Raw genomic sequence first — 20680 nt, 5'->3', positions numbered from 1 at the left:
AGTTACACTTGCCTGGGGATTATACACTTGATTGCTTCTGTGGTTTACAATGTTATTAATAATGGTTTCTCTTGCGCATGATTCCAGCCCACACCCATCACCACTGTAGTCCCTCCCCCTCCCCATGGCCCCTGACTCTCCCAAAGACCCCAAACCCCCTTCCTCCCATGCCCCCCTTCAGTTTTCTGGATCATTTCTCCCATTGTGTTGCCTTTGACCCTGTGTTGCTACCTTGCTGTGTATCTTTATACACATATGAGAGAGATCATTCTGTATCTGCCCCTTTCCTTCTGAGTTCACTTGGCATGATGTCCATGTTGCATAAATTGCGGGCTTTTATTCTTTCTTAGAGCTGCATGGCATTCTACTGTGTATATATATATATATATACCACAATTTCTTGATATATTTATCTGTAATTGGGCTTTTGGATTGTCTGCATGTCTTGGCTGAATGCTGCGATGAAAATGGGTGTGTGTATATCCTTTCAAATTAGCGTTTTTGTTTTTTGGGAATCGATGCCATGAAGTGGAATCACTGGATTGGGGGGGTCTTACACTTTCTAGTTGTGGTGCTCACACAGACCTGGCTGCCTTGTGCCCGAGACCACACGCACAAACAGCAGAGCCGCTAGGTCCTTGCTTGGCACAGGGCCCCTGGGGGGCAGCTCCAGGGATCAAATCCACAGCCACACACTTGTAAGACCTGTGCTTAGCCCACTGGGCTGAGCCCCGGACCCCCATTTAAAAAATATCCTAGTATTAAAAAAAATAGTATGAGATTAATATCCAAGGCCAGGGAAAACGGGGGTCAGGAGGACTGGTCAGTGGTGGGGGGTTGGGGGTGGGGAGGGGCGGATGGTATTTAAGGTAGAGGAGAATCCAGTATGGCAACTATAGTTGGAAATCACTCGACAAGAACTGGATTTTGAAAGTAGGTAAAGGAATGTGATAACCTTTCAGCATCTGTATTGCAAACCATACTGCAAAAGGGAGGGGTGCAAGAGAGAGAGAGAGAGAGAGAGAGAGAGAGAGAGAGAGAGGAAGGAGGGAGGGAGAGGGGGAGAGAGAGAGAGAGGCCTGCCACAGAAGCAGGCTGCGGTGGTAGAAAGTTAGAAGTGGGAGGGAAACTGGGACACTGGTGCTGTGAAATTACACTGGTGTTGATGGGTATTGAAACATTGTATGACTGAAACCCAATCATGGATAGCTTTGTAATGGATAGCTGTGGCTAGCTATCCACCATGGATAGCTCTATCTCATGGTGATTCAATAAAATAAAATAAAATAAAATAAATATCCTAGAACATCTTAGAAAGAAACATAGTATTTTCCATGGCTTTGTAAAATATTTAAGACTATTTGATAATATGTGAAACATAGTGACTGTCCTTTTCTGTTTCTTCTCAGTCAGCCCTAGTGACAACAATGTAGCCTTCATTAATCTGGTCATTTTAAATGCACATTTTAAATGCACATTTTTTATACGTCTGTTCAAAGAGCTGCAGTGGCGCAAAATTGAAATTAGATTTTCATTAATCTCTGTAAGGGAAGGCTTTATAGTGAATTGTTCAGAATTTGGACATTTTGTGGTTGGAGGGAAATAGTTTGCTGCCCTGGAGACAATAGATCAAAGAAGGAAGGAAAGAGAGACTTGGCTCCGGCTCTTGGTGACTTCTGCCCCGGGGGAGGATAATGAGGAGAGGAGGCTGGACAGCCCTAATCCCCTTGCCGTCCCGTGGCCTCCTCTGCCGAGAGGAAGGGGACATGGCAATATTGCATCTGTTTCTTCTAACCTTGGATGTCAGTGTTCGTTGGTTTATTCTCAATTTTTAAAGTGTATGTGAGGACTGGAGAGATAGTAGAGGGGTAAAGGCATTTGTCTTGCACATGGCCACGCCTGATTCAGTCCCCAAGCACTGTCAAGGGTGACCCCTGAGCTCAGAGCAAGAAGTGGCCCCTAAGCACTGCCCGGTGTGTGCCCCTCTCCCCCAAATGTGTCTGACACAATATTACATGGAAGTTTTTCCACTTTTGCTGCATATGGGTAACTCTTGTTCAAAATGAGATTTGTTCCCTCTCAGTGAGTCTTTGTAATTCAGCTCTTGTACAAAGGAATAACAATTCTGAAAACAGAAGGCATGGAAGTTTTTTATATAAATGCTTACCTTCCTTTAAAAAATTAAGCAGGGCTAGAAAGATAGTTCAGCAGGTAAAGTGTTTGCCTTGCACATGGCTGACCTGGGTTTGTCTCCCAACACCACACATGGATCCCTGAGTGCAGAGCAAGGAGTTAGCCCTAAACACAGCTGGCTGTGGACCCCAAACAAAAAGATATCATCAAAATAGAGCATCAGATTCAAAGAGGGAAATCTATTAGAGGATTCGAAGCCAATTTTCTTACTTTGGTAAGAAAACGAAACAAAATTTACCAAAGGTATTAAAAAGAGTGTTACCCGATAGAAGCATCAGTATAAGCAGCAGCAAGATGACAAATGAAACAGTTGGTTTAATTAGAAAATGTGCACATTCAGTTCTCTATGATTTCAGATTATTAGCTATATTTGGTGAGCTCTGTTTTTATGTTCAAATGTACATAAGCAAATAAGCCTTTTAAAAATTTTATATCCACAGATAATTATGTTAACTAGTTTTTCTAAAAATGCCCTTAACTCTGGAAAGATAATACAGCAGGTAGGGTGCCTGCTTGGCATGTATTTGACCCAGGTTCACTCCCTGGTGCTCCATATGGTACCCTGAGCTCACCAGGAGTGATCCCGAGTGCAGAGCTGGGAGTCAACCTCGAGCACAGCCCAGGTAAGGCCCCAAAACAGCAAGAACAAATATTTAATTTGCAAAATTTACAATGGGACAGTAGTCTATAAGGAATTTGTGGGGCTTTGTTTGTTTGGGGCCACACCTGACTGTGCTCAATGCTTACTCTTGGATCTGTGCTCAGGGATTACTCCTGGTGGGGACTCGGGGATGATATGGAATGACAGAGATGAACCCAGATTGGGTGGTGTAAGGCAAGAATCTTACCTGTTTCACCATCTCTCTAACCCATACATAACTCATTGTTTTAGGATCACTAGGTAATTTTTTTTTTCTTAACCTCGGCCATGCACAGGGGTTACTCCTGGCTCATGCACTCAGGAATTACTCCTGGCGGTGCCCGGGGGATGCTGGAAGTCGAACCCAGGTCAGCTGCATGCAAGGCAAATGACCTTCCTGCTGTGCTATTGCTCCAGCCCCTCACTATGTAAATTTTGATGAATTTGTGATAAAAGGTATAGTGAAATTCGGTGCTCAGGTATTTCTCCTGGCTCTGTACTCAGGAATCTCTGCTGGGGATGTTGGGTACATTATAGATGCTAGGGGTCTAACCTGGGTTGGCCTTATGCAAAGCAAACACCTGACCTGCTGTACTATTGCTCTGGCCCCAGGAGCTTTTTTAAATTGAGAAGTTTTCCCATATTTTTATTTCACAACTTTATACTTTTAACATGCTTGTATTCATTGCTTATACTTATTGTAAGCAATATTTTTCCCTGTAAAACACTATTACTTTTTCTAAAGCAAAACATTTTTTATTGAAAGAGATTTAGAGAAGTGTGAGGGGAGAGAAAGAGATGTGTGTTCTTTTTTTTTTTTAGGTCTTGCTTTAGTCTTTTATTGAACAGATTATATGAACTATTTATTACCTTTTTTAAAATTAATTTTATTGAATCACCATGACATAGTTACAAGCTTTCATGTTTGGGTTACAATCACACAGTGATCAAACACCCATCCCTCCACCAAGTGCACATTCCCCACCACCAATATCCCGGGTAAACTCCTTCTTTCCCTCCTTTCCCTCCCTCCCCCTGCCTCCATGGCAGACAATATTCCCCATACTCTCTTTACTTCTGGGCATTAAGGCTTACAACATAGACACTGTGTTTGGTCCATTATCTACTTTCGGCATGCAAGAGATGTGTGTTCAAGAGTAAACATGGGCTTCTCCAAAGTGGAAAATGCCAACTATTATTACATTAGTGATAAAATTTATAAAGAAAAAATGTTATTTTTCTGTATTTGTTTCTTAAAATGAAAATGCTTAAAATGTGATAACATCATAATCCTCATTCTGTGTCAGTAGATATTTCTTCATTTGTGACTGAATTTATTGCACATTTTTGTCCCTAGTTTAACATGAATGGTCTTAGTGGCCAACCTCAGAGTTTAAAAAATGTCATCATGGGAGCAGAGAGACAAGATAGAGGTTAATGTGCCGCTTTGCAAGCACTTCACTCCCATTTGATCTCCGCATATGGTCCCATGATGCTGCCAAGAGTGAGCACTGAGCACTACTGGGGGTGGCCTAAAAAAGCCCAAACAAGTAAAAAAATTAAGTTAAAGCTCATGTATTTGCCATGTCTGTTTCTTTGTAAGTGCTGTATTACATCAATATTTTAGACAACTTAAATAGTAATCTTTATTTTTTCCCTAAGTTTAGTGTATCTGACAAGTACTTATCTACATATTCCTAGGCATATTCTGATTTTTTAAAATGTATAATTTTTGTCTTTCATTGCCTGTGTTATAACATGTTCAGGGATGCATCTTTTTGTTTTGTTTTGTTTTTGGTTAGGAGGCCACTCCCAGGGATGCTCAGGGGCTACTCCTGTTACTGCACTCAGGAATTACTCCTGGTGTTGCTCAGGGATGTGATGCCAGAGATTGAACCCAGGTTAGCCGCATGCAAGGAAAACGCCTACTATCATTCTAGCCTCAGGGGTGCATCATTAAAATCAACATGTAGATGGTTGGCCGGATTGCTCAGGATGGGATATGGGTGCTGAAGGTAGATAAAGGACTAAATATGATGGCCTCTCAGTATCTGTATTGCAAACCATAATCCCAAAAGTAGAGATAGAGAGTAAGAAGGAAGGAAATTGTCTGCCATAGGGCATTTTGGTTTTGGAGCCAAATGTGGCAGTGCTCAGAAGTTACTCCTGGCTCTGCACTCAGGGATCACTCCTGGCTGTGCTTGAGAGACCGTATGGGATGCCGGGGATTGATTGCCGGGGTCGGCCACATGTAAGGCAAGCACCCTGCCCACTGTACTGTGTCCCCGGCCCCTAGTTCTACTTTTTAAAGGGAAAGCCTGTTCCTTATACTCAGAAAGATTTGTGAGGACTTATTAAAAGAATACAAGTCTCAGTAAAAGCTGTTATTCCCAAAAGAGAAGAGGGAGGAGGGGCTGTGAAGCGGGGTCAGGAGACTCCAGTTCTGTGTGAGTACTGATTTACTAATGATTATGGAACACAAAAGAAATTTGGTTTTATTTAATCATAATATCCAACTTAATGAGTGGCATTAGGGGCTTGTGTTGTCTGGTGGTGGCAAATTTGGGAGATAATAAAATCTGATTCTTTTTTTTTTTCTGAATCTGCTTTTATTTAGAACAAGAGCATACTTTCCCAAAGATAGTCTTTGCAAACATTATCTTCATAAGAGGTTTCAGGGTCATAGTAAACTTTTTTTCAATTGCTTTGATCTTTAATATGAGCTCAGGGAGCAAGTACTTGGATTATCATTTTAACATAATTTTTTTCCCAGCAGTCCTTTTGAAAGTATTGTTTGCTTAGATTGAAACACTGACATGCTTTCTCTTGCCCTGCAGTGCAAGAGAGAGAGAGAGAGAGAGACAGAATGAGAGAAAGGAGGAGAGAGAATGAGAGAGAGAGAATGAGAACAAGAGTAGGTGAATCAATATGTGAAATTGAGTCATTTGGGGACCCGTATATGCCGTGGTCTGGATTGTGTCATGAGTGAGCCTGCAAAAAAATTCAGAGAGGTACAGCACCCCCAAGCTTAGTGGACACAAACAAAATCTACCTCCTGGGGAATCAAGGATGCTAAGATTCGCACGAAGAGGAAAGGACTCTTGTGCCAGTGCTGGCAGATGTGCCTGCTGATGGGCATAAAGGGGCAGGATTGGAACCATTGGAGATAGGTATCGATAGCCTCAGGACTATCAGGAGAGTGGGTTGAGGCTTGTCTCTACCCCCCTGGAAGGGGGTCTAGGGTGACTGTGGGTTTGAGGACATGAATAAGGGTAAAGGTAAAGTGTTGACATGTCATTGAATGCCGCCGGGAGTTGCGTGGATGTTGACTATAGTCTTTCTGTACTATGCAGGCGTGGCACATCTCCTATTTCACATGCGACAGGCTGTTGAAGTGACATTAGGATCACATAATATAATTAGGATTTCGTGCAGATGAATATAGTGTTTCAACTACAGTTGACATGAGGATATGCAAATGAAAATTATTTAGAAGGGGAATGGATACTTTTGTTTGTTTGGGGGTTATACCCAGCAGTACTCAGGGTTGTGCTCAGGGATGACCCATAGAGGTATTCTGGGGACCATTTGAGTGGGAGGTTGAACCTGGGCCTTCTGCGTGCAAAGCATGTGCTCCAGTGCTTTCAGCCCTCTTGCTCTCATTATTATTATTATTATTATTATTATTATTACTATTGTTATTATCATCATCATCATCATCATCATCATAATTGGGGCTGGAGCGATAGCACAGTGGTTGGGCGTTTGCCTTTCATGTGGCCAACCCGTGTTCGATTCCTCCGCCCCTCTCTGAGAGCCAGCAAGCTACCGAGAGTATGGAGCCCGCACGGCAGAGCCTGGCAAGCTACCCGTGCATATTGGATATGCCAAAAACAGTAACAATAAGTCTCTCAATGAGAGACGTTACTGGTGCCCACTCGAACAAATCAGTGAGCAACGGGATGACAGTGACAGTGATCATCATCATTATTATTAATATTATTTTTAAAAGTTGCAGGAGGGAGCACACCCAGCTATTCTCAGGGCTTACTCCTGGCTCTGCACTTAGGGATCACTCCTGGTAATGCTCAGGGCACTGTATGTTTGTTGTGTTGGGGACCAAACCTGGGTTGGCTATGTGCAAGGAAAGCACCCTTCCTGCTGTAATATTTCTCCAAGGAGTGGTGGGGAGCTGGAGCAAATGCTTGCTCAGAGGGAGAAGGGAGCCATTGTAGGTCCAGCTTGTAAATGATGGGTATCACTGTATCACTGTCATTCCATTGTTCATCGATTTGCTGGAGCAGGCGCCAGTAATGTCTCCATTCATCTCAGCCCTGAGATTTTAACAGCCTTCCCTTGACTCATCTTTCCCAACAATTGAAGGTTCTTTCAGGGTGAGGGGGATGAGACCTGTTATTGGTACTGTATTTGGCATATTGAATATGCCACGGGGAGCTTGCCAGCCTCTTCCAAAATAATGGGTATGGTGATGGAATAACATATGCGTGAAGAGTACAATGTATTATAAATCTCAGTACCCCAATCAAAATGGTTAAAAAAAATAAAGATGTCAGCCAGCTTTCTGCCATCTAGTCTCTTTGCCTTATCTGGAGCTCCCTCTTGCCATATCTGGCTTCACTTTTCCCCAAGGGAGCTGATTAACTCTGGGTGTGGCTGGGGGTGGGAGGGACCTGAGAATACCAGACTTGTAAGGAGCACCCAGCGTGTGACAGAGCAGCTGTTCAGGGAAGGGGGAGGTGTGAATGAGCAACAACTGGGAGGCGCTTCTGGTTTGTCCTTGCTCAGAGACCTGGCCCACTCTGATGTAAAAATCTGCTTCTGTCTGTCTCTGCCTGCAGGCTGGCGGCTCTCAGGTCATCTTTACCAACCCCCTGGAAATCGTAAAGATTCGCCTGCAAGTAGCTGGGGAGATCACCACGGGGCCCAGAGTCAGCGCCCTGAATGTGCTGCGGGACCTGGGCCTGTTTGGTCTGTATAAGGTGGGTAGAGCCCCGCGTCGCTCAGTGGAGCTCAGTGAAAGGATGTGGCAACCAGACTCTTCGCCACACTCCGGAGGATTGTCTTGTCAGTCAGGGTAATTCGTAGGGTAGAAAATCAAACAAAATAGCAAAACTCAGGGGCTGGAGTGATAACACAGTGGGTAGGACGTTTGCCTTGCATGCGGCCGACCCGGGTTCGATCCCCAGCATCCCATATGGTCCCTCAAACACCGCCAGGAGTAATTCCTGAGTGCAGAGCCAGGAGTAACCCCTGTGTATTGCCACATGTGATCCAAAAAGGAAAAAAAAAAAAAGCAAAACTCGGGGCACTTCTGTGAGAGGGAGTAGGATACCCAAATATCTTTATCAGCGGTCATCCTCCCTTAGTTATGAAGTTGCCAGCAAGGACAGTGGCCCCTCACACTTGCAGGGCTGATAGCCCCACATCTATAGGTTCAGGTCTTTATCTCAGGCTGGGATGCCTCCATTTCATGGTTCTCCCATTAGGCTCCTCTAAGACTTCAAACTTGTCTTATATTACTTTGAGTCTGAGTGTCTCTCGTTATCTACCCAAAGGAGCTTCTCTTTGTCTTCATTACTTGACCACAGTGAGATGGTAGTTGAGTTTGGTAAGATTCAAGTTTTTTTTTGTTTTTGTTTTTGTTTTCTTTTTGGGTCACACCTGGCTCTGCACAGGGGTTACTCCTGGCTCTGCACTCAGGAATCACTCCTGGCGGTGCTCAGGGGACCATGTGGGATGCTGGGAATCGAACCCGGGTCAGCCGCATGCAAGGCAAATGCCCTACCTGCTGTGCTATTGCTCCAGCCCCTAAGATTCAAGTTTTTAATAAACGAAGTGGTAGGATTTATCAGCAATGAATGCCTAAAAAAAAAATAAAAAGACAAAAGCCAGTGGCTGGAGCTACAGTACAGAAGGTAGGGCGCTTGCCTTGCACACAGTCACACAGGGTCTATCCCTGGCATCCAGCTGTGGTTCCCTGAGCCCAGCAGGAGTGATTCCTGAGCACTGAATCAGGAGTAAGCCCTGAGCACCTCTGTGTGTCGCCCTAAAACAAAACAAAACAAAAAAACAAACCAAAACCAAAAAATTTCAAAAATAAAATGCAAAACAAAACCAGAAAACACCAAACAAAACCCCCAGTGTACTGTACTTTAGCAAAATGCCAGTCAACAGATTCCTTCCCTGCAGGCATACTTACTCCCGTCATTACAGATCAGATGTAATGGAGCAGAAGCTATTATTTCTCTTAAACAAGAACTAGTCTTTTTTTTCCCCATTCTTTTACTTGGTATAAGTGGTGGGGGTAATACATAAATGTTGCTCCTATAGGCAACTGTGTTTCCACAGCATCTGTTTTATTTATAGATCCATCGCTATAGGAATGTGTAAATTGACTTCCACAACTGCAAATTAGAAATTAGAGTGTCTCTCAATTGGAATCACACCTACAGGGTTCTTAGGAGACCAGTAAACCAAGAATTCCCATCTTGAGCGAATTTTGTACACATTCCCTTTCCAAATTCCCTATAAGAGGGAGTTACTATTCTTTCTTTCTATAACGACACCAGAGAGTCTCCTCCTGTCTTCTTTTTTAAAAGCTGGGGTTTGGCTTTTAAAAAATAGAGTCCCTGGCCCGGAGTACTGTTCTGGCTGGGAGAGGCTCCTCAGTGAGCAGCGAGGGCTGCCCTGCTGGCTGGGGAAGCCACTGACGGGGCGAGTCACGAGACAAACCCTCTGGGGGTGGGCTAGCAGGTGCCCCAGAGTCTCTGCTTTATAGAAATGGGACAAGAAGGAAAAAGTGGCTCCTTTTTTCCCTTCCTGTATATCTTCCTCCTACCGCCCCCATCCATAGCTTCATCCCTTGTACTTCAGGCTTCATGCTAGTTGGGGTTGAATTAACACCTTGTTCATCTGGGGGCTGCCTCTGTTGGCTGTATTGGAATCAAGCTATTATTTTGGCAATTCCAAGTCTATCCCCCTCCCTCTCCCTCTTACACCCACCAGAATCCAAGTCGAATAAGCAGTCTGGAGGTGTGAGAATTGGATTTTCAGGAAACCTGAATACTGGATCTGTACTAGAAATGCCAGACAATTCCTGGTTGTCAGGCTAACATCACTCCGCAGTTAATAACTCAGGACTCCGGAATGCACCTCTTTCTCGGGCTTGGAGCCTGTCGCTGTGCCCTGCCAGGACTCTCCCTTTTCTCTTCTGTTTCACTCCAGTAGCTGTTTCAGGGACAGCTCAGCTGCCACCCTGGAGCTCTCTGGGGCATTCACACGTGTTTATACAACTGTTTTGTGCTATTTCCTCACTGTGTGACAGGGTGCCAAAGCGTGTTTCCTCCGAGACATTCCCTTCTCCGCAATCTATTTTCCTGTTTATGCTCACTGCAAACTACTTCTGGCTGATGAAAACGGACGTGTGGGAGGTTTAAATCTCCTTACAGCTGGAGCCATGGCAGGTAAATACAATTTTGGTTTTTTTTTCCTAACCCCAAGAGCCCGCCCCTCTGTTCTCGTTAACAAATACAAAATTTCTGTGTATTCTTTCCCTTTCTTTCTGAAAGGGTTATTGTTTGTATCTGACTTAAATTAAATATGATCACTTTCTCTCCTTTGTGGGATGTGCTGTAATCCTGATGAGAGTTAATTACATTTGCATAATGTGGATAAACAGCTTAATGCAGCTTAGCAACTCGGAGCCAAATTAGATCTGCCCATCTAAATTGGGCTTTCATCATTAACATGTTTCTTAGCCCCATGAGCCCCTGGAACCTTGGGTGTAGCCCCGCTAAGCATTGAGATAGAAAAGTTCACTTTGAAATCACTTGCTCTCTCTGTACCTCATGCTGATCATTACTTTCTGATTCTCTGTGTTGGAAGCCACACTGTCTGCGGCAATATCGAGCTTTCTTCATGAAGCTGCCCTTCCTCCTGTCTGCTGCATCAGACCCCAGCGAGCCATTCATGGCTGGAAGGGCTCATTCACATCTCTTCTCTCCCTCACACTTGTCTATTTTGTTTGTTTGTTTTCATTTGGTTTTGGGGGCACACCCAGTGGTGCTCATGACTTATTCCTGGCTCTGTGCTTAAGGATCACTCCTGATGGGACTTAGGTACCCTAGGGGGTACTCGGAGATCAAACCAGGGTTGGCTGTGTGCAAGGTAAACACCTCTTGCTCACACTATGTCTTGATTCATGGTTGTTTGCTTAAGTTTTATCCTCCGAACTAGACTGGGAGCTTATTGTGGGCAGGACTCCAGTGTCTTCATCCTTACCTTTCCTGCCTGACCAGCAGGAGACTAACAGGAGCTCAGTAAATGTCAGTGGAACAAATGGAAACCTTCATCTAGTCCAAATTAGGCAGTTAGGCACAGGAGACATTCCATCTGCTCTGACAGTCTAACCTTTCTCTGGAGGTATGAAGGAACTGGCATGCAGTAGAATGGAGGACTGCGTGTCCTTGGTTGCACCCGCACACAGAAATGACAGGAAGGAAAAGGCTTCCCATTGCAGCACATCACTAGTAGGAATGGAAGAGGGGAACCCAAACCCATACTCTGTCCCTGTACTGCTCACTGGGTTCTAACTGTCTGGGTTTGGGCATTCTGTAGCTCTCCTTGGGTTCATTCTTCTGGCAAAGCACAGCAGACCACTGGGGTACTTTGTGAAGTGTGGGGTGTGTGTGAGTGGTGGGGGGGTGGAAGATGGTAGCAAACCTTGGCTCCAAGGATGTTGGGGTGGGCCACACTCTTCTCCCTTGTGATGGCAGGGAATGGCTTACAATAATTAAGAAACTCAAGCAGGCCAGAGTGATAGTACAGCAGGTAGGGCCTTGCATGTGGTCAACCTGGGTTCGATCCCTGGCATCCCATATGGTCCCCCAAGCACCGTCGAAGTAACTCCTGAGTGCAGCACCGGCAGTAACCCCTGAACATCTCTGGATGTGACAAGAAAAGAAAAGAAAAGAAAAGAAAAGAAAAGAAAAGAAAAGAAAAGAAAAGAAAAGAAAAGAAAAGAAAAGGAAAGAAAAGAGAAAAGGGAAGGAAGGAAGGAAGGAAGAGAGAAAGAGAAAGAAAGAGAAGAAAGAAAGAAAAGAAAGGAAAAGAAAAGAAAAGAAAAGAAAAAAGAAAAAAAACTCTCCCAGGAAACAGAAAATTCTTTTATTTATTTATTTGGTTTCTGGGTCACACACCCAGTGATGCTTAGGGGTTTCTCTTGGCTGTGTGCTTAAGAATCACTCTTGGTGGTGCTAGGAGAACCCTATGGGATTCTAGAGGTCAAACCTGGGTTGGCCATGTGCAAGGCAAATGCCCTTACCCACTGTACTAGCACTCTGGCCCCAATAGTCTCTCAGCTTTTCAATGGTAACCAGAAAATGTTGCCTTCAACATTTCCCAGTCAGAAGAAAAAACCAGCAAAAGATCAGCCCAGTCATGGATAGGTATTTTGCCAGTTGTTGACAAGACGAAGAAAGCATTTCCAAGGAAATGCCAGCACCAACAAAGCTTGCTGCCAGAGATGCTTCATGTTGGCCTGCAGAGGTGAATTTTAGACCAGTAAAGCTTGGCAGGCAGCACCTAGAACGTTAGAATTCAGAGCAGCCTAGAGGCAAGCAATTTCCTGATTCCATCTGAATGAGGTTCAGAGTCACAGGCCGGGAGGGTGCTCCTCGAGCTCCGTCTGCCCGGTTGTGATTCCAAGCTGCTCAGCCCAAATGGAATTTCTATCCTCGGGGAGGTTATGTTGCTCCTTTGTTCTCTGTCTGGTTTCATAAATGGTTATGAAATTGGTCTCTGTTCTGCTGCTGGTCAGTTTCACCATGACCCCAGGGAACTCGGGCTGGGAGATGGATGCTCCGTTCCCCTGTGGTTCCTTTATACTCAGCCGAGCCTCTGCGCCACTGGTAATGGCTTTGTCATGTGTGCTTGACAAAGCCATGCTTGCTGAAAGGCCTCCAAGTTCCCTCTTCAGATTAGCCCTCCAACAGGTGGGTGAACATGGGCAGTGACACTCAGCCACACAGCGAGGGGACAGACATTAGCACCAAGCTCTGTGGTTTGGTGTCAACCCATCTACTGGCTTGTTAAGTTGACATTATCTTTCTCACTGTACCTGAAAAGAAAGATTCCTGTCTTAAGAGAAAGTAAGTTGTGAAGGAATTGAAACCCAAAAGGGCTAAGGAACACTTGGGGACTGTCTGAGTCCTTTGCTGCCCTTTTCTCTCTCACAGTGCGTTGGGATTATGCAATAAAGAGTGATTTTCCTAATTTGGAAAGAAAAACAAAAGCGTTTTGGTCTTCCTGCACTGAGCAGTGTTTGCCGTTTTCACTGCTGCACAGGCTTCTGTTTCACAAGCGCGGAGTCAGAGCATTGGAGCTGTGAGCTCTGTTGTTGGCTGTTAGCAGGGCTTCTGTCGCTCTGAGGCCCCTGGGCTGAGTGTGTGTGCCTTTCTCCTGGAAGGTGTGCCTGCTGCTTCTCTGGTGACCCCTGCTGATGTCATCAAGACCAGACTGCAAGTGGCTGCCCGTGCTGGCCAGACCACCTACACTGGGGTCATCGACTGTTTCAGGAAGATACTCCGGGAGGAAGGGCCCTCGGCCTTCTGGAAAGGGACTGCAGGTAGGCACAAAGGCCATCTGGAAGGGCGGCCTGGCATCATCAGGGTCCTGCTCCTATTGCTCATTGTTTGGCTTTGCCATGGCCATCCGGGCACTCACACACATCCTGGTGTCCCCTACACCTTCTCTCTCTTGTGCAGCTCGAGTGTTCCGGTCCTCTCCCCAGTTTGGTGTTACCCTGGTTACCTATGAACTTCTCCAGCGGTGGTTTTACCTTGATTTTGGAGGCCAGTAAGTACAGCTGTGCAGTTCCTTTCTAGAGAAAGTGCCCCCTCTTTGTGCAGTCAACACAGGGCTTCGGGGACCACGTATGAGATCAGTGTATTTTGCAACAACAGTAAGTATGGGATGCTGTGGCACCAGGAGAGTAAGATGTGGGCAGGGAACATCATTCTGAGCACCAAGCAGCTACTTGGGTAAAGTTTAAAGGTATGAAAATAATTGGCTTTTTTTTTTTTTTTGGTGGGGGTACGGGGCTAGGTCACACCTGAGGTGTGTCTTATCCTGCCTCTGAGCTTGAGGATCACTCCTGATGGGGCTCAAGGGAGCATATGGGGTTCTAGGACTATAATCTGGGTCAGCCACAAGCAAGGCAAGCATCCCTACCTGTACTACCACTCTAGTTCCCTAGTCAAGCCTTTTTTAATACCTTCCAAATTACATTACTCTTTGTAATTTATTAGGTAGTTTGTAGATGTGCTTAGAGCTACTTTATTGAAAAACACAAAAGAAAAGGGAGGGTGGAGATACAGTTTAATGAGCTAGAGCACGTACTTTGTATGCAGGAGGTCTGGGTTCAATCAGTGCTTGGCACCACTTGGTCCTCTGAATACCGCTGAGTACCAAGCCAGGAGTAGCTCCTGAGCATCATCTAGTATGGCTCCAGAACCACCAAAAGGAAAATTTAGAAAGTCCCCATCACATACAAAAGAAGTTTAAAGAGTGGTTATGGTCATGGTCACTGGTGAGTTCTAGTCAGAAACTGGGCCACTTGAAGCTCGCACTGGAAGAAGAGAAATTACTGAATTTGATGGATGGGAAAGGTTCCACCCAGAGCAGGTAATAATTGGCCTTCAAGAGAGGATCAAATCCCACAGTTGAGTCTTCACCACACAGCCCATAAACCTGTGAACCCTATTTCTGCTTAAAGACTGAGTGGACAATATGCTTTTGAATAAAAAAGTGAGGTCTCTGCAGCCAGAGAGACAATGTAGAAGTAGGGCTCTTGCCTTGCATGTGGCCAATCTGGGTTCTATCCCTGGCACCATGTATGGTCCACTGAGTACCACCAGAAGCAGTTTCTGAGTGCAGAACCAGGAGTAAGCCCTGAGCATTGCCAAGTGTGACCTCAAAACCAATAGGAAAAGAAAAGAAAAGAAAACAAAGGTGATTTGGGTTTGTTTCACAAAATCAGCTCAGTTGTTACTTAAATAAAAAGGGGTCTTACACTAAGGATAGTACCATTTAGGCACTTCTATTTTCCACATTTAGTAATAAAACCGAGACTTAAATCCTTAAATAATTTCAGTATTAACCTTTAGGTTCTGTTTTAAAAGTTGGATTTTCAATTATGTCAAAATAAAATAGGGGCTGGAGAGATCATACAGCGGGTAGGGCACTTACCTTGCACACAAGCCCAACCAGGTTCAGATCCCAGCTTTGCTTACAGTCCCCAGAGCACTGCCAGGAGTGATTCCTGAGTGCACAGCTAGGAGTAACCCCTGAACATTGCTAAGTGTGGCCCCCAAATAAATAACATTTGAAATTTCCAATAGTTTATACTTAGTGTGGATGATTTAGAAAAGAGAACTACCCCCCACCCCCATAAACTTGCTTCCCAGAAGGCATTAATCTTTGTAGATTAATCATTTTCTTCTGATCTTTCTCATATATATCTCTATATATGAGCATTGAAATTGAGGCCTTGCTCTTTTTTTTTTTTTTTGCTTTTTGCTTTTTGTGTCACACCCGGCGATGCGCAGGGGTTATTCCTGGCTTTGCACTCAGGAATCACCCCTGGTGGTGCTCAGGGGACCATATGGGATGCTGGGGATCGAACCCGGCTTGGCTGTGTGCAAGGCAAACGCCCTCCTTGTTGTGCTATCACTCCAGCCCCCCCCCCCCCCGGCCTTGCTCTTTTAAGCCAAATAAATGTACACATGCATTGATTTCACAGCAGCAGCAAATCATGACAAACAGCACAGAGGGTAAGGAGACTCGACGTGGCACAGGCAGTCCTACTGAAATCACCGCTGCCTGCCCTCTTCACAGGTCTTGGGGGAGCTAACCACTGTTTTTTTTTTCCCCCTCTCTCCTCTCTATAGCAAACCCTCCGGCTCAGAACCAACACCTAAATCACGCATTTCCGACCTTCCTCCTGCCAGTCCTGATCACATTGGTGGATACAGACTCGCCACAGCCACTATTGCTGGCATTGAGAACAAGTTTGGCCTTTATCTTCCCAAATTTAAAACCCCTAGTGTCGCTGGGTCCCACCCAAAGGTGGCAGCAGCAACAGCTCAGTGACGAGACGACCCTTGAGTGTCAAGGCTCAGAGCAGCTCTGTAACCATCCAGTCAGCTGCACGGCGCCCCCTGAGCTGAGGAGTCAGAGTACTCTTTCTATATGACATATACATATATTTGTTTATAAGGTAATCACCTGCCCAGGAAAAAAAAAAAATGAAAAAACACAGCGCAGTTTCAAGCTTTAGTCTTATGTGTTGAAATGTTTTCTAAGCCTTGGCATGAGTTAGTGTTCTAGACTGCTTTGCACAGCTCGCACTTAACCGTGACTGTACATATTGTACATCTTTGTACAGAGACATCTTGGCACCTCATCCCAACAAATCACATTTATAGAACGTAATGCAGTTCTTGAGTGGCTTGAGATGTACAGAATGTTTTGAAAGTGTTTTATTAAGAATCACATAAAAATAAATGTATCAAAATGAAATTCATTCTCTTCTTGGTGACTTATGGAAAGAAAGCATCAATCCTGGATGTATTGACTTCCTAGCTTGTTTTGCATTCTGGAAATAAAGGGGGTATTTGCTGCTGAGGCGTGATGAGACCTAGCACTGACATCACTGAGGAGAAGATCTTTTGGAAAATAAAATGCATATGCCAGTGGACGCAGAGGACCAGGCTGACAGTTGTGGGTGATGATGCTATGTTTGTACTATGTGGAGATCTTCATCAAAAGGCACTTTCTAGACAGTTCCTGTCCTATCAGCGTGCGCGTGGAAGCAGGCTGGAGACTCCAGCATCACACTGGCTTTTCCCTTCCCTTGACATATGAAGGCAAGGATCTGGCCTACAAGGATTAAGGAACACTTTGGCAATTTTCCTTCATATGGCTATGATTCCAGTCAAAATAAAATGCACACCAAAATTGAAACATGTAGTTGGATTTTCTTCCTAAGTAAGCGTATAGTGCTTTTAATGTTGATTTACTGCTGATACCAAATAATTCATGATGCGGCTTCCCCCCTTCCATTTCCATGGGAAAGAGTTTGATCTGTAAAGGGGCTCTAGTGGGGTGAGGGGAGGGAAGAAGGAAATGAAAAAGCTTGACTTAGTGGGGCCTAGGTTTTTCCATATGAATCCAAATGCAAATGACTTATTCCAAAAGTCACTCGACAAGGGTGTGATTACTAATTGGGAACTAAACATGCTTCTTGACAGCCACATCAGCACTTTGCCATGGTTGTGCTTTGATGGGTAGCATCAGAATTTATTTACTTTAGCAAAGTGCTTTGCGAAAACATTGCAATTGCCAATGAGCTGGGATATGAGAATGTATGCAAATACTTTCAAGGGGCAAGCTTGGAGAGGGACTGAGTCACTTAGTATATCCTACATAGCACTCATCAACTGATGGCTGACAGCCCGGTAACACAGTTACAGACTCACTCAGGGTTCTCTGGGAATAAAAAAATTAGCTTTGAAAGCAAGTTATTTCCAAGTATATTAGGTGGTTCTCACTGGAATGGAACAAATAGCAATCCAGTTGTTCTGCTGTTACCTCCTGTTAAAAATACAGAAGTACGCCTCTATGGGTATGTTCTTACAAAAGATTTATATCACACATGTAAAACAGTAAGAGTCCACTTTGCTGGGCCTTCTGCCTTAGCACACCCTCCCTCCAAGCTAACCTCAGCTAGCAGATTAATGCACATTTGTAATGTTTTCCATACATCTCTATGTTTGTGTACATATTTATATCTAAAACTTAGGGTTATGCTACGTGTATGTTATACTACTTATTTTTGGTTCAGTTACTATGTCTTTGAGAACACTTTATGACAGTTCAAACATAAAAGTTTCCTTAGCAGTTACATAGCATTCCATTTTATGGATTATGATAACTCTTTATACATTCTCCTTTATTGACTTTGATTCATTTTTTTAAAACTATTACAGATAATGCTAAAGTAAATGGGAAAGATTTCATACATATCTGAGAGCATGTAGTAATATTTCATTAGGTAGGTATTTAGTATTGGAATAATCAAGAAATATATGAATTTGTTTTCACACATACATCACCACTTCAAAAAGGTTTTATTAATCTGCTCTCCTATTGTCACTGTCACTGTCATCGATTTGCTCAAGTGGGCACCAGTAACACCTCCATTGTGAGACTTGTTGTTAGTGTTTTTGGCATATCGAATACACTACGGGTAGCTTGCCAGGCTTTGCTGTGCGGGCAGGATACTCTTGGTAGCTTGCCGGGCTCTCCAAAAGGGTTGGAGGAATTGAACCTGGGTCCCTGGGTCAGCCGAGTGCAAGGCAAATGCCCCACCCGCTGTGCTATCACTCCAGTGTGCAGGAGACTGCAGAGGATTGTTTCTGGGAATCACAAAAGGCACTGATGCTGGCATCACTGAGCTCAGCAGATGGGATACAAGGATCACGCTCAGCGGCCGGGATGGGGGGGATCACGCTCAGTACATGGGGCGGTGCTGGGGTCAGACTCAGCCCCAGGTCTCTGAGGCCAGTTCTACCACTGAGCTCTGGTTCAACTTCAAAGACACAAGTTTCCTTGCATTTAATTTTGCCAATTGTTTCCCAGTTTCTAATTTATGGTCCCTCAAGAGTGTATTAGCTTCAAGCATGTGATACCTCATTGCGGTTTTCAGTAGCTTTTTTCCTTATATCAGATGTGATTTTTGTTAGCTATTTGAATATCATCTTCGGTGAGTATGTGTGATTTGAGGGCCATGATTGGCAATGCGCAGGGGTTACTCCTGGAGATGTTTGGGGAACCATATGGGATGCTGGGGATTGGACCTGGTTGGCCACGTGCAAGGCAAGTGCCCTCCCACTGCATTATTGCTCTGACCCCTCCAGGGGGGTCTTTATGTTTGTGAATACAACACTTTGAGAATAGTGTTACAAAATTATGTTACTTGTCTTTTTTGTATTTTTGATATATTGACATTTCAGTTTTTCATATGTTCAAAAGGGGGCTTTCGCCTTTCACGCCGCCAACCCGTGTTCGATTCCTCCGCCCCTCTCGGAGAGCCCGGCAAGCTACCGAGAATATCAAGCCCGCACGACAGAGCCTGGCAAGCTACCCGTGCGTATTGGATATGCCAAAAACAGTAACAATAAGTCTCTCAATGAGAGACAGTTACTAGTGCCTGCTCAAACAAATCGATGAGCAACGGGATGACAGTGACATATCATATGTTCAAATAGATCACGCTTTGATGATTAGCATGCTTTATATATCATTTTCAATTTCCCCCAGAGGCTCAGGGGGTAGAGCCTGGCATGTACAAGGACCTATATTCAGTCCCTGGTCCTGCCTCCCCTTAGAACTGCTGAATGGAGTCTCTCTACAAAAAATTATTCTTCAGACTAAAACTGTTGTTATTATTTTCTTTTACTGGGGGGAGAAGGGATTGAACCATTTCTAGATGTACTCTGGGGTCTGTTTTCAGGGATCATTCTTGGCAGTGCTTGGGGGATCATCTAATGTCAGGGCTAGAACCTGGGTCAGCTCTTAGGTGAGCATCATAACTCCTATACTATTTCTCTGGCCCTTAATAGTTTCCTTTAGTTTTGCCTCTCATATTGAGATTTGGCCTTATTTGGAATTGCCTTGGTATATAATATCACAGTATCACTGTATCACTGTCATCCCATTGCTCATCGATTTGCTCAAGCGGATACCAGTAACATCTCCATTGTGAGACTTGTTACTGTTTTTGGCATATCAAATACAACATGGGTAGCTTGCCAGGCTCTGCCACGTGGGCAGGATACTCTCGGTAGCTTGCCGGGCTCTCTGAGAGGGATGAAGGAACTGAACCCGGGTCCGCCATGTGCAAGGCAAATGCCCTACCCGCTGTGCAATCACTCCAGTCCATGTTTGTAAATATAAGAATATTTTCATTGTATAGTTATTCTATTGTCCTAGCACTCAACTAAAAATACTTATTTTGCAGGTGGGCATTTTTTGCCACACCGATTGGCCCATAGAAGCTAATCCTGGCTTGTGCTCAGGGTCACTCCTGGTGGAGGTCAGCTGCATGCAAGGCAATCACCTTAATCTCTGTACTATCTCTCTAATCCCTGAAAACTGCTTTCTTCCCATTTTCTATTGAACCAATTTTTTTGCCTCTGACACTTGTTTGGATTTGTCTTTGGTTAGTTTGAAAGTTTGGATTTTAAAAATTAACTGGTAACTGGTTCTCTACTAAGTAGAGATATGAGCCGTAGTATCAGTCTATATACTTTTTAGATTTAAGCTAAATCCATTTTCTTTCTTTTTTTTTTTTTCTTTTTGGGTCCCACCCGGCGATTCACAGGGGTTATTCCTGGCTCATGCACTCAGGAATTACTCCTGGTGGTGCTCGGGGGACCACATGGGATGCTGGGAATTGAACCCAGGTCGGCCGCATGCAAGGCAAACGCCCTACCTGCTGTGCTATTGCTCCAGCCCCTAAATCCAAGTTATATTTATGCCTCTACATCCCCTTTTATCACCTTTCTATTGAGATCCTGGAAATTCTGACCCTATCCTTGTACTTAAAACTTCATGTGTTACTTCCTCTATCTATACTTCTATGTTGAGTAATGGGAAACTTGCCTTACAATTGATCTTCCTCTTCAGAGCTTTGATCTTGAACCATTACTTCACTATCCAGTCTTTAAAAATAAAATTGAATAATCTAGGCTGGAGCAATAGTAC

General features: G+C 44.4%; 1 protein-coding gene across 4 annotated transcripts in view; it reads left to right on the top strand.

Annotated features, from left to right (window-relative positions):
* Positions 1-16876, top strand: part of SLC25A12 (solute carrier family 25 member 12) — a 201645-nt gene extending 184769 nt beyond the window's left edge. For all 4 annotated transcript variants that reach the window (XM_055120201.1, XM_004601148.2, XM_055120202.1 and 1 more), the window contains 5 exons: positions 7693-7833; positions 10179-10317; positions 13320-13478; positions 13618-13708; positions 15802-16876. In XM_055120201.1, coding sequence (XP_054976176.1) covers positions 7693-7833; positions 10179-10317; positions 13320-13478; positions 13618-13708; positions 15802-16003 — 732 coding nt within the window. In that variant the 3' untranslated portion in view covers positions 16004-16876. The remainder of the gene's footprint in view (positions 1-7692; positions 7834-10178; positions 10318-13319; positions 13479-13617; positions 13709-15801) is intronic.
* Positions 16877-20680: the final 3804 nt, after the last annotated feature.

This window comes from Sorex araneus, chromosome X (genome assembly GCF_027595985.1).
Source record: "Sorex araneus isolate mSorAra2 chromosome X, mSorAra2.pri, whole genome shotgun sequence".
Classification (NCBI taxonomy): domain Eukaryota; kingdom Metazoa; phylum Chordata; class Mammalia; order Eulipotyphla; family Soricidae; genus Sorex; species Sorex araneus.
Note: the sequence above shows the minus strand (reverse complement) of the source record. Positions and strands in the feature narration are given on the sequence as shown.